The 23,497-nt window shown below is 45.0% G+C and overlaps 2 protein-coding genes across 9 annotated transcripts in view; one reads left to right on the top strand and one right to left on the bottom strand.

The window, feature by feature from the left end:
• Positions 1–2,527: 2,527 nt before the first annotated feature.
• Positions 2,528–17,835, bottom strand: LOC120041370 (transmembrane channel-like protein 7). 2 transcript variants are annotated; one of them, XM_038986322.1, is made up of 16 exons: positions 17,537–17,835; positions 14,275–14,521; positions 13,876–14,024; positions 12,377–12,511; positions 12,225–12,277; positions 11,642–11,781; positions 7,932–8,079; positions 7,170–7,337; positions 6,750–6,901; positions 6,297–6,366; positions 6,079–6,176; positions 5,557–5,743; positions 5,290–5,420; positions 4,617–4,772; positions 4,314–4,392; positions 2,528–3,762 (listed from the first exon to the last, which is right to left on the bottom strand). In XM_038986322.1, exons 1-16 carry the CDS (start codon positions 17,583–17,585, stop codon positions 3,550–3,552), a joined length of 2,175 nt encoding a protein of 724 aa, XP_038842250.1. In that variant the 5' UTR covers positions 17,586–17,835; the 3' UTR covers positions 2,528–3,549. The 2 variants fall into 2 exon arrangements, with proteins under 2 accessions (XP_038842250.1, XP_038842251.1); XM_038986323.1 differs by lacking the exon at positions 12,377–12,511.
• tmc6b (transmembrane channel-like 6b) overlaps positions 17,610–23,497 on the top strand; it is a 55,913-nt gene continuing 50,025 nt past the window's right edge. For 2 of the 7 annotated variants that reach the window (XM_038986319.1, XM_038986317.1), the window contains exon 1: positions 17,610–18,097. The gene's annotated coding sequence lies outside the window, so the exon portion shown is untranslated. Of the gene's footprint in view, positions 18,098–22,262; positions 22,333–23,033; positions 23,131–23,497 lie in introns of those variants that run through there. The other 5 variants (XM_038986321.1, XM_038986315.1, XM_038986316.1 and 2 more) reach the window with 4 other exon arrangements.

Here is a 23,497-nt window from a genome sequence, read left to right as displayed (position 1 = left end):
ACTGTCATCTAGACAACACTATGACTACTAACCTACTACAACTATACTGTCATCTAGACAACACTATGACTACTAACCTACTACAACTATACTGTCATCTAGACAACACTGACTACTAACCTACTACAACTATACTGTCACCTAGACAACACTATGACTACTAACCTACTACAACTATACTGTCATCTAGACAACACTATGACTACTAACCTACTACAACTATACTGTCATCTAGACAACACACTACGACTACTAACCTACTACAACTATACTGTCCATCTAGACAACACTATGACTACTAACCTACTACAACTATACTGTCATCTAGACAACACTGTGACTACTAACCTACTACAACTATACTGTCATCTAGACAACACACTGACTACTAACCTACTACAACTATACTGTCATCTAGACAACACTATGACTACTAACCTACTACAACTATACTGTCATCTAGACAACACTGTGACTACTAACCTACTACAACTATACTGTCATCTAGACAACACTATGACTACTAACCTACTACAACTATACTGTCATCTAGACAACACTGTGACTACTAACCTACTACAACTATACTGTCCATCTAGACAACACTGTGACTACTAACCTACTACAACTATACTGTCATCTAGACAACACACTGTGACTACTAACCTACTACAACTATACTGTCCATCTAGACAACACTATGACTACTAACCTACTACAACTATACTGTCATCTAGACAACAATGTGACTACTAACCTACTACAACTATACTGTCATCTAGACAACACTGTGACTACTAACCTACTACAACTATACTGTCATCTAGACAACACTGTGACTACTAACCTACTACAACTATACTGTCCATCTAGACAACACTATGACTACTAACCTACTACAACTATACTGTCACCTAGACAACACACTGACTACTAACCTACTACAACTATACTGTCATCTAGACAACACTGTGACTACTAACCTACTACAACTATACTGTCATCTAGACAACACTGACTACTAACCTACTACAACTATACTGTCATCTAGACAACACACTGACTACTAACCTACTACAACTATACTGTCATCTAGACAACACTGTGACTACTAACCTACTACAACTATACTGTCATCTAGACAACACTGTGACTACTAACCTACTACAACTATACTGTCATCTAGACAACACTGTGACTACTAACCTACTACAACTATACTGTCCATCTAGACAACACTATGACTACTAACCTACTACAACTATACTGTCATCTAGACAACACTATGACTACTAACCTACTACAACTATACTGTCATCTAGACAACACTGTGACTACTAACCTACTACAACTATACTGTCATCTAGACAACACTATGACTACTAACCTACTACAACTATACTGTCATCTAGACAACACTATGACTACTAACCTACTACAACTATACTGTCCATCTAGACAACACTATGACTACTAACCTACTACAACTATACTGTCATCTAGACAACACTGACTACTAACCTACTACAACTATACTGTCATCTAGACAACACTGTGACTACTAACCTACTACAACTATACTGTCATCTAGACAACACTGTGACTACTAACCTACTACAACTATACTGTCCATCTAGACAACACTGACTACTAACCTACTACAACTATACTGTCCATCTAGACAACACTATGACTACTAACCTACTACAACTATACTGTCCATCTAGACAACACTGTGACTACTAACCTACTACAACTATACTGTCATCTAGACAACACACTGACTACTAACCTACTACAACTATACTGTCCATCTAGACAACACTGTGACTACTAACCTACTACAACTATACTGTCATCTAGACAACACTGACTACTAACCTACTACAACTATACTGTCCATCTAGACAACACTATGACTACTAACCTACTACAACTATACTGTCCATCTAGACAACACTATGACTACTAACCTACTACAACTATACTGTCATCTAGACAACACTATGACTACTAACCTACTACAACTATACTGTCATCTAGACAACACACTGACTACTAACCTACTACAACTATACTGTCCATCTAGACAACACTATGACTACTAACCTACTACAACTATACTGTCCATCTAGACAACACTATGACTACTAACCTACTACAACTATACTGTCCATCTAGACAACACTATGACTACTAACCTACTACAACTATACTGTCATCTAGACAACACTATGACTACTAACCTACTACAACTATACTGTCACCTAGACAACACTGACTACTAACCTACTACAACTATACTGTCATCTAGACAACACTACGACTACTAACCTACTACAACTATACTGTCCATCTAGACAACACTACGACTACTAACCTACTACAACTATACTGTCCATCTAGACAACACTATGACTACTAACCTACTACAACTTAACAGGCTAAATTCACAGACAAGGTTAAGTTATGAATGGATGACACAAGGAACCAGGGTTTTGAGAAAACAACAACAGAACAGTGACATAACAACACAGACTTTTAATACAAGCTCTTTTATACCTTCATTCATAGAAGTTCACATTTAAAAACAGTATTTGATCAAATATAAAACATGTATTAATAAAAAAACTCAAGCTGGTGCAGAAACACCATCTATTTCATAGTAAGAGCTTTTACATGTATATTTAAAACCATTAAACACATCATTATTCTAACAGTACACATCAGTATTCTAACAGTACACATCAGCATTCTAACAGTACACATTAGTAGTACTCTGTCCTTAACACTGTTTACAGGTACAGCCTATATAGCAACATCATCCCCAATGATACAGCATACCTGAGAGTTAAGCTTTCACAACCTCATCACAGCTACTAAACACATCTGTACAGTAACACTAGTACTGTAACTTTACTCTTGTTATTCTTAATATTGTATATGACATTTAGGTACAGCCCAGAGCAATAAACCCTGAATGTTAGGGAGTGACAAAAAGCTCAAAGGTCACATCTACTACTACTTTTGTGCGCTAAATATGGAATAGGGTGCCATTTGGCTATGTCTGCTCCATAGAGTTGGATAGAGGGTGCATTTGGCACAATGATAGGTGGTGGGTTTCTAACTCTATGGGCTGCATAAAGATAGTTAGAGAACACAACATTGTATCTGTCCCAATAGGGCGTCTGTGGGAGCATGGGAAGCGCCATTGAGGCAATCTTCATTTCGAAGTAGTTAATTTTCTTCTTCTACTACTTCTATGAGTTGGTAAACAAACTGAACGGGTGCATACTGCCACCTAGAGTGTGTCGTTTGAACAGGTATAAAGCCAAGGTTGTCAATTTACAGCTACCTGCAGTTATGGAATGTTTCCTCACGAGTATAATTCTTTGGTTGAACCCTCCTGATGACCTGGATGGAATCATGTGATACTTCCTTATACCATAGGTAGTTCCACTCAGTTGACTACTTCAGAATGGTGAAAGTCCCGAATGTCGCTGCACATGCTAAAACTGGCTTTTGGGCACTAGAGTCCTCTATCTATCTTTATGATGGGCTGTCATCGCCTGTAGGCTGTGCAGAGGGGTCCTTCAGTTGAGCGATATGGCTGCCCTCTCCGATGCCTGCTGAGGGGTCTTTCATGGTGGTAGGGCTGCCCTCTCTAGTGCCTGAAACAGTGGTGGGGGCCTTGAAGGTTTTCTTCCTGCGTCTGAGTGAGAGAGTGTGCTGCTTCAGCAGAAAATGCTTATCTGAGGTGCTCTGGGGGAGCAAAACAGAGAAAGAAAGAGAGAGAGAGAGAGAGAGACAGAGAGAGAAAGAAAGAGAGAGAGAGAGAGACAGAGAGAGAAAGAGAGAGAGACAGAGAAAGAGAGAGACAGAGAAAGAGAGAGAGAGAGAATGAATGAGAGAGAGAGAGAGAGAGAGAGAGAGAGAAAAAGAGACAGAGAAAGAGAGAGAGAGAGAAAGAGAGACAGAGAGAGAGAAAGAGAGACAGAGAGAGACAGACAGACAGACAGACAGACAGACAGACAGACAGACAGACAGACAGACAGACAGACAGACAGACAGACAGACAGACAGACAGACAGACAGACAGACAGACAGACAGACAGACAGAGAAAGAGAGAGAGAAAGAGAGACAGACAGACAGACAGAGAAAGAGAGAGAGAGACAGAGAGAGAGAAAGAGAGAGAGAGAGAAAGAGAGAATGAATGTATTGCACTATTTGAACTTTCTTACTATGAAGACACAAACCTATCTTCAGCAGCTGGGTTAGGCTTAACTAATACTGTTATCAGTAGGTAACCTACCATCACCAGCATGTCCTTCAGTCTCTCGATGGCTTTTCCATTGGCTCTCCTCCGCGACTCAAAGGAGGTCAGGACAACACTGGGGAAAATGGTAAGATGATATTCGATCTGTAACATTTACATCCATGGCAACAAGAACGTGTCATGTTCTATTCATTCTATTTCTATGATCTGTAAGAAACAGTATCTATGAGAGGAGTCAGGTTCTATTTCACCTATTGCACCTCTGAGCCAGTAGCAGTGGGTGGCAGGCCGGTGTGTGTGTATGTGTGTGTGTATGTGTATATGATCTATATCACCTACATCTGCGCCAGTATCAGCGGCAGAACGAAGGCCTCTGAGGACAGGTATCTCAGGGTGGACTGGGCCGGTCCTGGTAGACTATCCACACACGCAGCTGTTACATTAAACACTGTAGCGCTGCCCACGAACGGCCCACAGCTGGAGGAAGGTTCGAACCTGGGGAGGGGGGGGGGGGGGCAAGGGGGGGGCAAGGGGGAAATAGAGGAGAGAACAAGTACAGTGCTTTGCGGATAGGAAGAAACCTTGAGAGGAATCAGACTCAAAGGACCAGAGGAGTAATTTATGATCTGTTTCTATTTCTTTCATAATTACTGTTGGAGGGTGATTCTAGTAGAGTGAAACAGGAGTGAAAGAGAAGAGAAAGAGAGGAGGGAGGTCTTACTGTTGGAGGGTGATTCTAGTAGAGTGAAACAGGAGTGAAAGAGAAGAGAAAGAGAGGAGGGAGGTCTTACTGTTGGAGGGTGATTCTAGTAGAGTGAAACAGGAGTGAAAGAGAAGAGAAAGAGAGGAGGGAGGTCTTACTGTTGGAGGGTGATTCTAGTAGAGTGAAACAGGAGTGAAACAGGAGTGAAAGAGAAGAGAAAGATAGGAGGGAGGTCTTACTGTTGGAGGGTGAATCTAGTAGAGTGAAACAGGAGTGAAAGAGAAGAGAAAGAGAGGAGGGAGGTCTTACTGGTGTAGGTTACTTCCGAGGGTGATGACTGCCATGATGAGACCCAGTAGTAACATGAAGTGGAACAGAACTGAAGAACTGGAGGCACGGAACATTCTCTGGGCCGGAACACAGCACTGGAGAACTGTCAACTGGGAGGAGGGGGAAAGAGGGAGGGAGGGAGAGAGAGGGAGAGAGAGGGAGGGAGAGAGAGCAAGGCAGAAGTGAGAAATGAAACAGTGAGAGATGATTTGTTGAGAGAGTTATGTAAATAACAACAACACTCACCTTCTTGATGTAAAAGATGGCCGTCAGTTTGACTGTCTCTATAAATGGCAGCATGGGACAGTAGAACAGTCCTACCCAGGTGACCGTCTGACTGTACACCAGGTCTAGAACATTGAACGGGATCAGGAAATGCTGTTTCCCCGACAACCGCGCCAGCCAAGACGATGGGTACCTGTCCACCAACCACCTGCGAGGAGGGATGAAGGGACGACAAGATGAAGGATACTGTTAGAAAACATCCAAAACACACGTTACATAGTTAAAGTATTGTAGCAACCCAACACCTGGCAACCTTGTCAAGAAGTTTGGATCCCTTGATGCGACAGCTAAGTTGTTGAGTTGACAGTTGCTGGACCCGGCTTCAAGTCCCAGTTGGTGAACAACCCCCAGAATTGTCTACAGTATGAACTGATCAGAGATGATTGGACAGGTGAAAGCGAGGGTTCCACAAGTGCTCTGTTCCATTGGGCAAAATAAGTTTTCATCAGAAATATTCCTTCAGAAAGCAGAATACTAACTTACTTTCTAGGATAGGCGATGAAGAAGGTGTTGCAGAAACAGGCGAGGAAATCGAACACAGAGAGCTTGTACATCTCTTTACCAAACTGATTCTCCCAACACTGAGGACACATAGAGTATGAAGTCCATTTAGTGTAGATAAAGTCCATTTAGTGCCAAAGGTCTGTCAATATGTCAATATGATCTGCTGTTGTCAACAATGGTTAGTCATTATGACTCACTTCCTGTTGGCTGTTTTTGAAGAGGAAGAAGAGATACATCCCCAGACTGGCCAACTTCAGGAAGATACTCCTGGGAGCAGGAAGAGGAGGAGGAGGAGGAGGAGGAGGAGGAGGAGGAGGAAGAGGAGGAGGAGCAGGAAGAGGAGGAGGAAGAAGAGGAGGAGGAGCAGGAGGAGCAGGAGGAGGAGGAGGAGGAGCAGGAGGAGGAGGAGCAGGCGAGGAGTAGAAGAGAAGGAGGAGCAGAAGGAGGAGGAGCAGGAGGAGGAGCAGGCGAGGAGTAGAAGAGGAGGAGGAGCAGGTGAAGGAGGAAGAGGAGAAGGAGAAAGTTGAAGAATTAAGATGATGAAGAGAGAACTTCAGTGGTTATCAATATTTTTGTATTGATGATGATGATGTTGATGATGAGGACGATGATATGGTGTACCAATAAAGATTGGACATTTATGCTCCTACCTGACGAGGGTAGCATTGACCTGGGTGGTGATGGAGTAATCCTCTAAGAAAGCGATATGGCGGAAGACGTGAGGCAGGAAGAAGTTGACCAGGGTGATGACGACGGGAGGAAGGTAATGGAGAAGCACCCGGAGGATCAAATAGTCTCCACTCTGAGAGAGGGGGAGAGAGACGGGGAGGGGGAGGGGGAGGTAGACGGGGACGGGGAGAGAGACGGGGAGAGGGAGGGAGACGGGGAGGGGGAGAGAGACGGGGAGGGGGTGGGAGGATGAGCAGGAGGGAGGGAGGGAGGGAGGGAGGGAGGGAGGGAGGGAGGGAGGGAGGGAGGGAGGGAGGGAGGCCTGGTTAAATCTATAACTAACTAATACACACATACCCTCTCAGCCTGGTTAAATCTATAACTAACTAATACACACATACCCTCTCAGCCTGTGAGGCCATGGTGGCATAGTAGATGAGACAGAAGGCTCCGCCCAGTAGAACCAGGACCAGGAAGTGGAGCAGCCCTCTCAGGGAGTAGAGGTGTGCCCATTGACCCAACGTCCTCCTGGCCTCACGCTGCTGGAACCTCTCCTCTTCTAAGTATAACTGGGGAGGGAGAGGAGAGGGAGAGGGAGAGGGAGAGGGAGTAGAGAGAGGGAGAGGGAGAGGGAGATGGAGAGGGAGAGGGAGGGGGAGGGGGAGGGGGAGATGGAGAAAGACAGGTAGAGGGAGGGGGAGAGGGAGAGGGAGAGGGACAGGGACAGGGACAGGGACAGGGAGAGGGAGAGGGAGAGGGAGAGGGAGAGGGAGAGGGAGAGGGAGAGGGAGAAGGAGGGGAGAGGGAGAGGGAGTGGGAGAGGGAGGGAGGGGGAGATGGAGAAGGACAGGTAGAGGGAGGGAGGGAGGGAGGGAGGGAGGGAGGGAGGGAGGGAGGGCAAAGAGAAAGGAATAGAACAGAAAGGAGAACGAGTGTCAAATATAAAGGTAAAGAAGGAGAGAGAATGAAAAGGAAGAACCTTTGTAGGTATTGTAAATTAAAGAGTTGCCAGCCCCGACCATTGCACAACTGAAAGAAAGAGATGCTCTGTGTGAACTCACTTTTTGAACGAGAGAGAGACAGAGGAACGAATGCAGAACAATCATAATGGAGAGAGAGAGAGAGAGTTAGTTGAAAAGGGCAGACAGACTTCCATGCCTAACCTTCAGTTCGTTCCTGATGAAGCTGAGTTTGAGGGCGGCGGCCTCGGGGTCATGGATACAGAAGTCCCACCCACAGAACACCTTGTAGCTCATGTGGATGTGGTAGTGGTTGCCTAGCAACCACGTGTGCTTGTAGCCTACAACCGTCCTGTTTAAAAGAGGTGATACATTGTTATTGTTTTTAATAAAGCAGATATTACAACTTTGGCCAGTAACTGTGGACACATCTTTAACAGCGTATCCTTAGCTACGTCCCAATAATCTCTCCTTCCTGAAGTGTGTACTCGTTCACTACTCCCTACAAATGTAAAAGCATTGGATTGGTTTAGGCATGCGCTAAAGCAGTGGTTCCCAAACTTTGTATAGTCCCGTACCCCTTCAAACATTCAACCTCCAGGTGTACCCCCTCTAGCACCAGGGTCAGCACACTCTCAAATGTTTTTTGCCATCATTGTAAGCCTGCCACACACACACTGTACGATACATTTATTAAACATAAGAGTGAGTCTGAGTTTGTCACAACCCGGCTCGTGGGAAGTGACATAGAGCTCTTATAGGACCAAGGCACAAATAATTATAATCAATCATTTTGATCCTTATTTAAACATTTTACATATAAAACCTTATTGTTTAATTAATCGAAAATTGTGAATAACTCACCACAGGTTAATGAAAAGGATGTGCTTGAAAGGATGCACCTAACTCTGCATTGTTGGGTTGTATTAGGTCATTCTCCACACACAGTGTCTGTGCCTATATTTAGTTTTCATGCTAGTGAGGGCCGAGAATCCACTCTCACATAGGTACGTGGTTGCAAAGGGCATCAGTGTCTTTACAAAGCGATTTGTCAAGGCAGGATACTCTGAGCGCAGCCCAATCCAGAAATCTGTCAGTGGGTTCTGATTAAATTCAATTTGCAATTTCGATGAGGCTGTTGTTCAGATATCGGTAAGTGGACTGGAGGCAGGGTGTAAAGGGATAAGGAATCCTGTTGTTTGTGTCATCCGTTTCGGGAAAGTACCTGAGTAATTGTGCACCCAACTCACTCAGGTGCTTCGCTATATCACATTTGACATTGTCCAAGCTTGAGTTCAATTGCACACAAAATAATCATACAATGATGGAAAGATCTGTGTGTTTTCCTTGTTAATGCAGACAGAGAAGAGCTCCAACTTCTTAATCATAGCCTCAATTTTGTCCCGCACATTGAATATAGTTGCGGAGAGTCCCTGTAATCCTAGATTCAGACCATTCAAGCGAGAAAAAACAATACCCAGATTAGGGCTGGGCGATATGGCCAAAATATATCACAGTATTTTTTTTATTTTATTGACGGTATGACAGTATTTTATGTTTTTTAATAATAAAAGTTCTAAATTTGCTTATGAGTAGTGCGTGACCCTAGGGTGGCAAAGCATACATTCTAAGTGATTTCAATGGGTCTTTCTCCATTCTGATTGCTTCATACTGTTCAATTCAACTTCAACCCCCCAAAAGTCATCATTTTGATCAATTTCTACATTTGAGATCATTTCCACACTGCCACGTAGGGCTGCACAAGATGGGCAAGTAATCTGGGCTTTATTTTTAACCAAATGTTGCAATTTGACTTGGGATTTAGAGCAAAACACTTGGGTTAACTGTTGGAATCATGGGAATATAATGTCTATTCTAATTATATAGTTAGAATATAATAGTGGGCACTTTTAATAGTGTTGTTTGACATAACAACGAACTAAAATGCCAGGGAGGAGTTATTTTGACAGGGTAAGAACTAATGTGTTGATAGGCGTTTCATCTTTAGATACATTGAATATTTTCTCTTAGCTACTTCATGTAGCTACTTCATGTAGCTAACATATTCTTGCTTTGCGTTTCCCTCTTTAATTTAGAAGACACTGTTGCACAAACAACATCCTGATTTAGGTCTACACAATCACTGGTATTATCAGGCCGTATAGCAAATTACACTTGTTCTTACTCAGTACATTTATTAGCTAGCTAGCGATTAGCATTAGCGGCTAACAAGATTTATGAACAACATGCTAAGAAAAGACAAACTAGCTGTTTGCAGATGTAAGAAACACAAGCTAATAGTGTAATTATATAATTCTAGTAGATGTATATTAAGAAGCAAAGTGACAACTGCATCGTTGTCAGCAACAGTGTTGCGTTTGCTTGCATTGACCATCCAGACAGAACGCAAGTGTCTCGTGGTAGAGGAACATCAAATGCGCTCCTTGAGTGACAGGGGGCGTGGCTAGGATTGTGTGGAAAGCAGCATAGAGAGAGTGGAGAGAGATTACTTAAGTAGCGAAGTAAACTATAAAAATTTGACATTGCACACTGCGTATCACATTTAACTAACCAAACATTCAAATACCGGTATAGAAGGTAAAGTAAAAACCCAAACCGGTCTGTGCATCAATACCGATATAACACAAAAAACGGTATACCGCCCATCCCTAACCCAGATAGGTCAGTCTTTTGAGAAACTCTTAATCATGCAAGCGGTCAGTCAAGTGAAAAATATGATCAGTAAAGAAAACTTTAAACTCGTCTCTCAATTCAAAAAAACGTGTCAATATTTTGCCCCTTGATAACCAGCTCACTTCTGTATGTTGTAAAAGCGTTACATGGTCGCTGCCCATTTCATTGCATAATGCAGAAAATACGAGAGTTCAGGGGCCCAATGACATACCCAAATCTAACTGCCTGTAGCTCAGGACCTGAAGCAAGGATATGCATATTATTGATACCATTTGAAAGGAAACACTTTGAAGTTTGTGGAAATGTGAAATTAATGTAGGAGAATATAACACATTAGCTCTGGTAAAAGATAATACAAAGAAAAAAAACTAATTTTTTTGTACCATCATCTTTGAAATGCAAGAGAAAGGCCATAATGTATTATTCCTGCCCAGGTGCAATTTAGATTATGGCCACTAGATGGCAGCAGTGTATGTGCAAAGTTTTAGACTGATCCAATGAACCATTGAATTTTTGTTCAAAATGTTGTATCAAGACTGCACAAATGTGCCTAATTGGAATATTAATAACTTTTCAAGTTCATAACTGTGCACTCTCCTCAAACAATAGCATGGTTTTCTTTCAATGTAATAGCTACTGTAAATTGGACATTGCAATTAGATTAACAAGAATGTAAGCTTTCTGCCAATATCAGATATGTCTATGTCCTGGATTTTTTTCTTGCTACTTACAACCTCATGCTAATCGCATTAGCGCACATTAGCTCAACCGTCCCGTGGGTGGGACACCGATCTGTAGAGATCCATAAGAGGATTTATTAATTAACAAATGTAACCATTTTCACTGTAGTGTCCAAAACGTCTTTCAAGCTGTCAGGCATTCCCTTGGCAGCAAGAGCCTCTCGGTGGATGCTGCAGTGTACCCAAGTGGCATCGGGAGCAACTGCTTGCACGTGCGTTACCACTCCACTATATCTCCGTGTCATGGCTTTTGCGCCATCAGTACAGTTACCAACATGAGCAGCAGCTACGTTTGGCTACATATGGACCGTTAGTGGAATTATGGGTTATGGTTAGGGTTAAGGGTTTATGGTTAAGGTTAGGGTTACTGTTAGGGTTAAGGATTAGGTTAGAGGTCAGGGAAAATAGGATTTTGAATGGGAATCAATTGTTTGGTTCCCACAAGGATAGTAAAACAACATATGTGTGTGTGTGTCTGACCTGCGGACCACCATGACCAGACTGAGGATGAGGACGGTGAGGGTTCCGAGGAGGAAGAGGAGGGGCGTGTTCAGACACAGCAGGTCTAGAGAACTACGTGCATAGAACCCATAGAATACTGGAGAACGTTCTAGAAAACCCTGGAGGAGGGAGGGAAGAGAGGAAGGAGGGTGATCAAGAGGAAGAGAGAGGAGAGAGAGGGAGAAAGAGGGTTAAATCACACACACTGTACTCCACAGGAGGTTGGTGGCACCTTAATTGGGGATGACAGGCTCGTGGTAATGACTGGAGTGAAAGATGGAATGGTATCAAATACATCAAACACATGGTGTCATGGTAATGACTGGAGCAGAACTAGTATCAAATACATCAAACACATGGTTTCATGCCATTCCATTTACTCCGTTCCAGCCATTACCATGGAAAAATAAAAAAATCCCCAAAAATCTATATCTTATTTTATTTGTCACATACACATGGTTAGCAGATGCTAATGCAAGTGTAGCGAAATGCTTGAGCCATCCTCCCCTCAGCAGCCTCCACTGCTGTACACAAATACACAGACACACACACACACACTCACCGAACCAACGAAGAAGTCCAAAACCGAGTCATTGCCCTCAAACCTCAGTAGTCCTGCAACCACATCACAGAGCAACTGTCAACTAAGTATATGACATTTTGCCACAACAACGCATACATCCGGCACGTTATAAGAATATATTACCCACACACCTCTGTCACCATCGCTGTCATAGACTACTGTGGGTGTGAGTATAGTCCCTCCGATGACCAGACACAGGAGCAGGTTCAGGTAAAGCAAATATCTCAGGAAGACAAAATAAGCCTTCACGCCTACACCGAATCTACCTGGAGGGGAGAGAGAGACAGGTGGTGGTGGTGAAGCAGGTATATATTACCGGTATACGCCTACACCGAATCTACCTGGAGGGGAGAGAGAGACAGGTGGTGGTGGTGAAGCAGGTATATATTACCGGTATACGCCTACACCGAATCTACCTGGAGGGGAGAGAGAGACAGGTGGTGGTGGTGAAGCAGGTATATATTACCGGTATACGCCTACACCGAATCTACCTGGAGGGGAGAGAGAGACAGGTGGTGGTGGTGAAGCAGGTATATATTACCGGTATACGCCTACACCGAATCTACCTGGAGGGGAGAGAGAGACAGGTGGTGGTGGTGAAGCAGGTATATATTACCGGTATACGCCTACACCGAATCTACCTGGAGGGGAGAGAGAGACAGGTGGTGGTGGTGAAGCAGGTATATATTACCGGTATACGCCTACACCGAATCTACCTGGAGGGGAGAGAGAAACAGGTGGTGGTGGTGAAGCAGGTATATATTACCGGTATACGCCTACACCGAATCTACCTGGAGGGGAGAGAGAGACAGGTGGTGGTGGTGAAGCAGGTATATATTACCGGTATACGCCTACACCGAATCTACCTGGAGGGGAGAGAGAGACAGGTGGTGGTGGTGAAGCAGGTATATATTACCGGTATACGCCTACACCGAATCTACCTGGAGGGGAGAGAGAGACAGGTGGTGGTGGTGAAGCAGGTATATATTACCGGTATACGCCTACACCGAATCTACCTGGAGGGGAGAGAGAGACAGGTGGTGGTGGTGAAGCAGGTATATATTACCGGTATACGCCTACACCGAATCTACCTGGAGGGGAGAGAGAGACAGGTGGTGGTGGTGAAGCAGGTATATATTACCGGTATACGCCCACACATGGCACAACGTTTTGGAGTGTTCAGATGCCAAACGCTGTCCAACGTTGCATGTTAGTTCTACGTAACATATTTCTTTCTGAACACTTCAAAACGTTGTGCCATGCTGAATGTGCCTCAGTATTTACACGCCGTAAAGTAACTGTCCAGTGTTTCCACATTTCTGTGAAATATGACCTATAATTACTTACAATATGAGTGAAATAGTTGTCCTTCCCAAACAAGGTAATTATGTGTGTTAAAAAGCAGATTTTCTGTGTCTGAATGGTGTGGGCGTATACTGGTCATAAAACAATGATTCATGCAAGTAGACCGCTGATTGGCCAGCTCATCGTCCTCAGGGAGATAACATCATGTTTTATGAGGAAATAGCAAGCATTTTTTAAATGGTCTGTTTGATATACAAGTTTGAGGTGGGGTTGGGCAACACACACACACACACGCACTCCCACTCCCACTCTCAATCCCTCTCACCTTCAATGGTGTGGAAGGTGCTGCTCCATGGCAAAAGCCTTGACATTGCCTCGCCCACCTGCTCCCCGAGCCTCTTCCTGTTTATGCTCTGGTTCCGCTTCCATGACTCCCATCGGCCAACAGTACGCGTCTGCAGGTGCCTCAGGTCCCTGATTGACAGATGACACACCTCTTACAAGCAAGTATTTAAAAAAATCTTATATCTTGTATCATTATACAGCTGCGTCACACACATCCATATCCACACACACCCAACTCTCTCACTCTACCTTATGATAACATAAACACTGAAACAGAGAATGGCAAAGCAACTTGCAACACTGCCTCCGTGACCCTTATTCTTGCAACAGTTTGGTGAATATTTGTATGTGTGTGCGAAACAACCTCTCGATCCCTCACCTTGCCTCTCTCTTCCTCTGCATACAGACCGGCAGGCTCCTGATCGGCTGAGTAAGGGCCCTGTCTCTGGCTTCTCCTGCCAGTCCAGGGTGCTTCTCTACTGGGTGCGATGTCTCTGTGGTCCCCCTGTCCTGGTGGTGATGGTGGGTCCGTCGTCGGGCCAGAGAGCTGGGGAGCTGGTTGAAGATCTCAGTCTGGTAGTTATTAACACACAACTCGTCTGTCACAGTGGAGCTACAGCTCTCCTCTATTGGGGGGATAGAAAGAGGGATGGAGAGAGGGATGGATAGATGAATGGAGAGAGGGATGGAGAGAGATATTTTATTTTTATTTATTTATAACACCTTTATTTAACCAGGTAGGCCAGTTGAGAACAAGTTCTCATTTACAACTGCAACCTGGCCAAGATAAAGCAAAGCAGTACGACAAAAACAACAACACAGAGTTGCACATGGGATAAACAAACGTACAGTCAATAACCCAATAGAAAATCTGTATACAGTGTGTGCAAATGAAGTAAGATAAGGGAGGTAAGGCAATAAATAGGCCATATTGGTGAAGTAATTACAATTTAGCAATTAACACTGGAGTGATAAATGTGCAGATGAGGATGTGCAAGTAGAAATACTGGTGTGCAAAAGAGCAGAAAACAAATAAAAACAAATATGGGGATAAGGTAGGTGGTAGATGGGCTATTTACAGATGGGCTGTGTACAGCTACACCGTAAGCTGCTCTGACAGCCGATGCTTGAAGTTAGTGAGGGAGATATAAGTCTCCAACTTCAGTGATTTTTGCAATTTGTTCCAGTCATCGGCAGCAGAGAACTGGAAGGAAAGGCGGCCAAAGGAGGTGTTGGCTTTGGGGGTGACCAGTGAAATATACCTGCTGGAGCGCATGCTACGGGTGGGTGTTGCTATGGTGACCAGTGAGCTGAGATAAGGCAGGGCTTTACCTAGCAAAGGCTTATAGATGACCTGGAGCCAGTGGGTTTGGCGATGAATATGTAGCGAGGACCAGCCAACCAGAGCACACAGGTCGCAATGATGGGTAGTATATGGGGCTTTGGTGACAAAACGGATGGCACTGTGATAGACTGCATTCAATTTGCTGAGTAGAGTGTTGGAGGCTATTTTGTAAATGACATGATGAATAAATGATGGATAGAGAGATGGAGAGAGGGATGGATAGAGTGAGACAGAATGAGCAGGGAGGGGTGGCTCATCGGTCTAAGGCACTGCATCGCTGTGCTAGAGGCGTCACTACAGACCCGGGTTTGATCCCAGGCTGTGTCGCAGCCGGCCGCGCCCGGGAGACCCATGAAGTGGCACATAATTGGCCCAGCGTCGTCCAGGTTAGGGGAGGGTTTGGCCAGCCGGGATGTCCTTGTCCCATCGCGCTATAGCGACTCCTTTTGGCGGGCCGGGCGCCTGCACGCTGACTGGGGTCGCCAGTTGTACGGTGTTTCTTCCGACACATTGGTGCGGCTGGCTTCCGGGTCAAGGGAGCAGTGTGGCTTGGCAGGGACGTGTTTTGGAGGACGCATGGCTCTCAACCTTTGCCTCTCCCGAGTCTGTACGGGAGTTGCAGCGATGGGACAAGACTGTAACTACCAATTGGATACCATGAAAATGGGGGGAAAAGGGGTAAAAGTACCCCAAAATGTTATAAAAATGAAACAGAATGAGCAAGGGGGAGAGAGACTCATCTACGGAAGGATGGAGCTACAGTTCTTGTCCATGGAGGGGATAAGAGGTTGATGATAGAGGGAGGAGGGAGGAGAGCATCTATGAAGGGATGGAGTTACAGCTCTTGTCCATGGAGGGGATAAGAGGTTGATGATAGAGGGAGGAGGGAGGAGAGCATCTATGAGGGGATGGAGCTACAGCTCTTGTCCATGGAGGGGATAAGAGGCTGATGATAGAGGGAGAAGGGAGGAGAGCATCTATGAAGGGATGGAGCTACAGCTCTTGTCCATGGAGGGGATAAGAGGCTGATGATAGAGTAGAGGGAGAAGGGAGGAGAGCATCTATGAAGGGATGAAGAGAGTGAGTGAGGGTGAAGTAAGAGGTAGAGAGAGAGGGATGGAGACGATCTCGCAGGTGAAGAAGCCAGATGTGGAGGACCTGGGCTGGCGTGGTTACACATGGTCTGCGGTTGTGAGGCCGGTTGGGATGTACTGCCAAATTCTCTAAAATTATGTTGGAGGTGGCTTATGATAGAGAAATTAACATTAAATTCTCTGGCAAAAGCTCTGTTGGACATTCCTGCAGTCAGAATGCCAATTGCACACTCCCTCAAAACTTGAGACATCTATTGCATTGTATGACAAAACTGCACATTTAGAGTGGCCTTTTATTGACCCCAGCACAAGGTGCACCTGTGTAATGATCATGCTGTTTAATCAGCTTCTTGATATGCCAGACCTGTCAGGTGGATGGATTATCTTGGCAAAGGAGAAATGCTCACTAACAGGGACGTAAACAAATTTGTGCACAACATTTTTGAGAAATACGATTTTTGTGCATTATGGAACTTTTATTTCAGCTCATGAAAAATGCGACCAAACCTTAATTAACATGTTGCGTTTATATTTTTGTTCAGTCTATATTATATAACTATACGTATTGAATTTTTATGTTTCCACCAAGTCCTCCAACCAGAAAAAAAGTTATTAATAAATAAATAAAATGATGCAAGTGATATTATTTGATAGAATTCCATTCTATATGCTAATTTCAGAGCTGATCTAAATAACGAACCAACAAAACAACAACTGGCCTAACAAGAGGAAGTAAACAAGGTTCTCTCTCTCTCTCTCTCTCACACACACACACACACACACACACACACACACACACACACACACACACACACACACACACACACACACACACACGCACACATCTCTGAAAACTGAAAGTTTAAAGCTGCATATTCAGCTGTTGATTAGAACAAACAAACCGTTCCATTGTAGTCTGTTTATTATAAATTCAAAATCAAATGTCATAAAAGCCAGATATCAGTGGCTTGACTGTGTCACACTATGTCTTTAATGAAATCTTCATACAACTGACGTTAAACAGCTAGATAGTTAGTTCTATCAACTGACGTTAAACAGCTAGATAGTTAGTTCTATCAACTGATAGCACATAAAAGATGGAAGTGGCCCACACACACACACACACACACACACACACACACACACACACACACACACACACACACACACACACAGACACACACACACACACACACATTTACCTGATACGAGCCTCATGAAGCCACCGCTGTTGCATTCTTTGTCCTCCATCTTTCTTCAAGGTCTTCTAGGTCTCTACTGTGTTCCGCTTCCTGATCTTACACACACATGCTCGCACACACACACTCATATGCGCACACGCACTTACAAAGTCACTAAACGATGTACACACATTCACTCAGAGCTCCCTTCAAACACACATTCACACACTCCCCACCCAATATCAGCCTCGCATCAGCCCCTCTCTGTTTCCTCCTCTCCCTCTCTCTCTCTGTGTTTCTCTCTCCTCTCTACCTTAGATACATCATCCTCCCCTATAGGTTGACTTGTTACTACATTAGAACTGATCTAAGACCTGTGGATAAGCTGCAGCTTCTGCCTTCAGGTCTCAGGAAATCACATGACAGGAAACAGAGATGGGTGTTGCGTTATTGAGTCTGTTGTTGAGAACGAAGACACACACACACGCATACACACAAATTCACACTTACATACATACACACTGCTAACAGACCTGACTGGACTAGGTCGAAGAGAAGCGGAATGGAGAGGGTCCAGAGCAGGTAAGTTGGTCTATGTGTGTGTGAGTGTGAGTGTGAGTGTGTGTGTGTTGATGATGTGTTTTCTTGTATGCTGAATAAGCCAGATATTGTCGTTGTGCGGGGAGGCCAGAGGGAGGTGATGATTTTGGAAGTGGGCTGCTCATTCGATTGTTACATGGAGCATAATCTTGGTTACCCAGAACTCAAATTCACTCGTGAAAGTTTGTCATTTCCTCCATGAGAATCTATCCAGGAGAGATTAGACCGAGCAGGACTTTTCTGAAAAGCTCCTTAAATACCAGCGCCTCATATCAGGCTTGGACAGCCTGGGATGCAAATGCAAGATGGTGATATTTGGTAGTCTCGGCCACGTACATAGGATTACTGTATGTGGCCTTCAGATTGCAGGCCTGCCTATGAGTAGGGCAAAACACCCAGCTATGCAGCCCATAATGGCTGAAACAGAGCAGTACCTTCTTTCAGTCATTATGGGCTGCATAGCTGTGTGGAGGAGAAGGTACTGCTCTGTTTCAGCCATTATGGGCTGCATAGCTGTGTGGAGGAGAAGGTACTGCTCTGTTTCAGTCATTATGGGCTGCATAGCTGTGTGGAGGAGAAGGTACTGCTCTGTTTCAGCCATTATGGGCTGCATAGCTGTGTGGAGGAGAAGGTACTGCTCTGTTTCAGTCATTATGGGCTGCATAGCTGTGTGGAGGAGAAGGTACTGCTCTGTTTCAGTCATTATGGGCTGCATAGCTGTGTGGAGGAGAAGGTACTGCTCTGTTTCAGTCATTATGGGCTGCATAGCTGTGTGGAGGAGAAGGTACTGCTCTGTTTCAGCCATTATGGGCAGCCTAGCTGCGTGGAGGAGAAGGTACTGCTCTGTTTCAGTCGTTATGGGCTGCATAGCTGCGTGGAGAAGGTACTGCTCTGTTTCAGCCATTATGGACTGCATAGCTGTGTGGAGGAGAAGGTACTGCTCTGTTTCAGTCGTTATGGGCTGCATAGCTGTGTGGAGGAGAAGGTACTGCTCTGTTTCAGCCATTATGGGCTGCATAGCTGTGTGGAGGAGAAGGTACTGCTCTGTTTCAGTCATTATGGGCTGCATAGCTGTGTGGAGGAGAAGGTACTGCTCTGTTTCAGCCATTATGGGCTGCATAGCTGTGTGGAGGAGAAGGTACTGCTCTGTTTCAGCCATTATGGGCTGCATAGCTGTGTGGAGGAGAAGGTACTGCTCTGTTTCAGTCATTATGGGCTGCATAGCTGCGTGGAGAAGGTGGTACTGCTCTGTTTCAGCCATTATGGGCTGCATAGCTGTGTGGAGGAGAAGGTACTGCTCTGTTTCAGTCATTATGGGCTGCATAGCTGTGTGGAGGAGAAGGTACTGCTCTGTTTCAGTCGTTATGGGCTGCATAGCTGTGTGGAGGAGAAGGTACTGCTCTGTTTCAGTCGTTATGGGCTGCATAGCTGTGTGGAGGAGAAGGTACTGCTCTGTTTCAGTCGTTATGGGCTGCATAGCTGTGTGGAGGAGAAGGTACTGCTCTGTTTCAGTCGTTATGGGCTGCATAGCTGTGTGGAGGAGAAGGTACTGCTCTGTTTCAGCCATTATGGGCTGCATAGCTGTGTGGAGGAGAAGGTACTGCTCTGTTTCAGCCATTATGGGCTGCATAGCTGTGTGGAGGAGAAGGTACTGCTCTGTTTCAGTCGTTATGGGCTGCATAGCTGTGTGGAGGAGAAGGTACTGCTCTGTTTCAGTCATTATGGGCTGCATAGCTGTGTGGAGGAGAAGGTACTGCTCTGTTTCAGTCGTTATGGGCTGCATAGCTGTGTGGAGGAGAAGGTACTGCTCTGTTTCAGCCGTTATGGGCTGCATAGCTGTGTGGAGGAGAAGGTACTGCTCTGTTTCAGTCGTTATGGGCTGCATAGGATATACTTCTTGTTTCCTTAAGTGTCCTTGAGGTCAATGACCTTTAACATGTTTGAATCCTTTATGATGTAATATGTGGAATCAAATAAAGTATTTAAAATGTGGTTGAGTGCAATGAAGACTGATCATAGGCCATAGTCATTCTGAAACTGTTGGTGAGAAGGAGAGGATTCTGCTGAAAAGCTAGTGTGTGTTCACCACCTACTCAAACCACAGATGGCATTATCATGTATAGTCTTACTGGGGAAGGAAAGCAGCTACTTCGTCAGTTGCACAACTGATCGCATTCAACCGAAATGAGTCTTCCACATTTACCCCAACACCTCTGAATCAGAGAGGTGCAGGGCGCTGCCTTACTCAATGTCCACAGCGCCCGAGGAGCAGTTGTTGGAGGTTAACTACCTCGCTCAAGGGCAGAAATGCCGATTTTCCCACCTTGGGGATTCAAACCAGTGACCTTTTGATTCCTTGCCCGGCGCTCTTAACCACTAGACTACCTACCGTCCCTACTGTAGTCTATGGAGACTAAAGCAAACAGTTGGTGCAGCTTGTGGATGTTTTACCTCTCTTGGTTGAATGCACCACTGATTGTAAAACATGGATAAGAGCGTCTGCAGAAGGACTAAGATGTAAATGTGAGATAACAGTTCTCATGTGATGCCAAATACAGGCTGTGAAATGGTGGCTGCATGGCTGCATGGCTGCATAGTTGTCCATGTAGTCTGGGTGTAACTAGTGGAGGAGGGAAATCATCTCTAGCATCTATAAAGGTAGCCTGGGTACCAGTCTGTTTGAGGAATGAAGAGGTAGAGACAGGGGAATGGAGAGGTAGAGACAGGGGAATGGAGAGGTAGAGACAGGGGAATGGAGAGGAAGAGACAGGGGAATGGAGAGGTAGAGACAGGGGAATGGAGAGGTAGAGACAGGGGAATGGAGAGGTAGAGACAGGGGAATAAAGAGGTAGAGACAGGGGAATGGAGAGGTAGAGACAGGGGAATGGAGAGGTAGAGACAGGGGAATGGAGAGGTAGAGACAGGGGAATGGAGAGGTAGAGACAGGGGAATAAAGAGGTAGAGACAGGGGAATAAAGAGGTAGAGACAGGGGAATGGAGAGGTAGAGACAGGGGAATAAAGAGGTAGAGACAGGGGAATGGAGAGGTAGAGACAGGGGAATAAAGAGGTAGAGACAGGGGAATGGAGAGGTAGAGACAGGGGAATGGAGAGGTAGAGACAGGGGAATGGAGAGAAAGAGACAGGGGAAAGGAGAGAAAGAGACAGGGGAATGGAGAGGTAGAGACAGGGGAATGGAGAGGTAGAGACAGGGGAATGGAGAGGTAGAGACAGGGGAATGGAGAGGTAGAGACAGGGGAATGGAGAGGTAGAGACAGGGGAATGGAGAGGAAGAGACAGTGGAATGGAGAGGTAGAAACAGGGGAATGGAGAGGTAGAAACAGGGGAATGGAGAGGTAGAGACAGGGGAATGGAGAGGTAGAGACAGGGGAATGGAGAGGTAGAGACAGGGGAATGGAGAGGAAGAGACAGGGGAATGGAGAGGAAGAGACAGGGGAATGGAGAGGAAGAGACAGGGGAATGGAGAGGTAGAGACAGGGGAATGGAGAGGTAGAGACAGGGGAATGGAGAGGTAGAGACAGGGGAATGGAGAGGAAGAGACAGGGGAATGGAGAGGTAGAGACAGGGGAATGGAGAGGTAGAGACAGGGGAATGGAGAGGTAGAGACAGGGGAATGGAGAGGTAGAGACAGGGGAATGGAGAGGAAGAGACAGGGGAATGGAGAGGTAGAGACAGGGGAATGGAGAGGTAGAGACAGGGGAATGGAGAGGTAGAAACAGGGGAATGGAGAGGTAGAGACAGGGGAATGGAGAGGAAGAGACAGGGGAATGGAGAGGTAGAGACAGGGGAATGGAGAGGAAGAGACAGGGGAATGGAGAGGTAGAGACAGGGGAATGGAGAGGTAGAGACAGGGGAATGGAGAGGAAGAGACAGGGGAATGGAGAGGTAGAGACAGGGGAATGGAGAGGTAGAGACAGGGGAATGGAGAGGTAGAGACAGGGGAATGGAGAGGAAGAGACAGGGGAATGGAGAGGTAGAGACAGGGGAATAGAGAGGAAGAAAGAGAGGTTGTAGTTTTTGGAAATATACTTATTCTTTCAGTCATTCATCAAAAACTACATTACCCAGAGGTTCTCGAGGCGAGTTAATATGTACAGTAGGTGTGTCCAGGTGCGTCAAAAACAGATAGAGAGAGCTCATTGTAATTTTCAATCCAAGAAATAGGATACAGAAAAATCACCTGATCAACAGCACACAGGTAATTTCAGCCTCTTCGTTTCCTTCTTTCACCTCTCAGATGACCGTTCTTCCGTTTGTATGTTTCATTGACAGGCTACCTTTAGGCTAGAACAGACCAGGGAACGTATTGTGCAATAGAACTTGTGAATACAACACACCCAGACAATCTCTCACACCTTGACCAGACGAGGCTCTGTCAATGGAGTAGGCTACTTGACTTGGCAAAATTTATGAATTCATAAATGTTTAGGCCACCTGTATTGGAGACGTTAAGCCTAAAGTAGCATAAGAAGGCTGGCCTATACGTTTGTTGAAATGTTTTATGAATGATAAGGTATAAAAAAAAAAATATATATCTAGAAAGGACAGACGTCACCAACTTATTTTACCAAGGAAATGTACTGTACTGACACAGCTGTCTATGGAATTATATAGCGTGTGAAAACAAACGTTGGAAGAAGGATTTCGAGCAATGAATAGGAATGTTCCATTCGGTGGAAAACTTTATTTGAGGGGGAACTTTGCGGTTCCAACATAAAATCACAGACACACAGCGGCGGTTTTTCTTGAACTGAAATATAAACCACACGTTGAGACAGCCGGTAAACTGTTTCTCCGTAAAAGTCTACCTATTGCCCGTTACAACGTTTCAATGCGCGAGGATAATGATATCGTCACCCCGACAGGCGACAATGGTTCGTTGCCGCTGTTTAACATGCTGATGTATTTTGTAACAGTAGAGAGAGAGAGAGAGACTGATCTACTGCGCCGGCACTGCAGGTTAAAGCTTGAACGGGTTTCGCAAGTTACGAAGGGGGTGAGTGTACCGACCTTATTGCTGACTGTTACTTTTTTCATATTGTGTTGTCGTTTTCCTTTCCATGTATTTGGACACGGCAAAAAATCTCGAGAAACAGTTTGCCCGCTGTAGCTTCCAAGATATTTTAACTGTTCAGTCTGATACGTTTGATTGACTGACAGGTTAAGAATAAACCGAACAAAAAGGAAAGGCAAGGCGCCATTAATAACAGAAACAACAATGCAACAATTGTCGGTTGTTTACGATGCTTAGAGGTCTAACTAGGTGGGCTAGTTTCGTTGTGAACTAACACCAGCGGAAAGACAACCATATCGGGCGACGTTATCAGGCAGTGCCTGCCATTCATGTCGATTGCCTTGGGGGT

This window comes from Salvelinus namaycush, unplaced genomic scaffold (assembly GCF_016432855.1).
Source record: "Salvelinus namaycush isolate Seneca unplaced genomic scaffold, SaNama_1.0 Scaffold454, whole genome shotgun sequence".
NCBI classification, from domain to species: domain Eukaryota; kingdom Metazoa; phylum Chordata; class Actinopteri; order Salmoniformes; family Salmonidae; genus Salvelinus; species Salvelinus namaycush.
The sequence above is the reverse complement of the archived record's forward strand: the minus strand, read 5'-3'. Positions and strand labels throughout refer to the sequence as shown.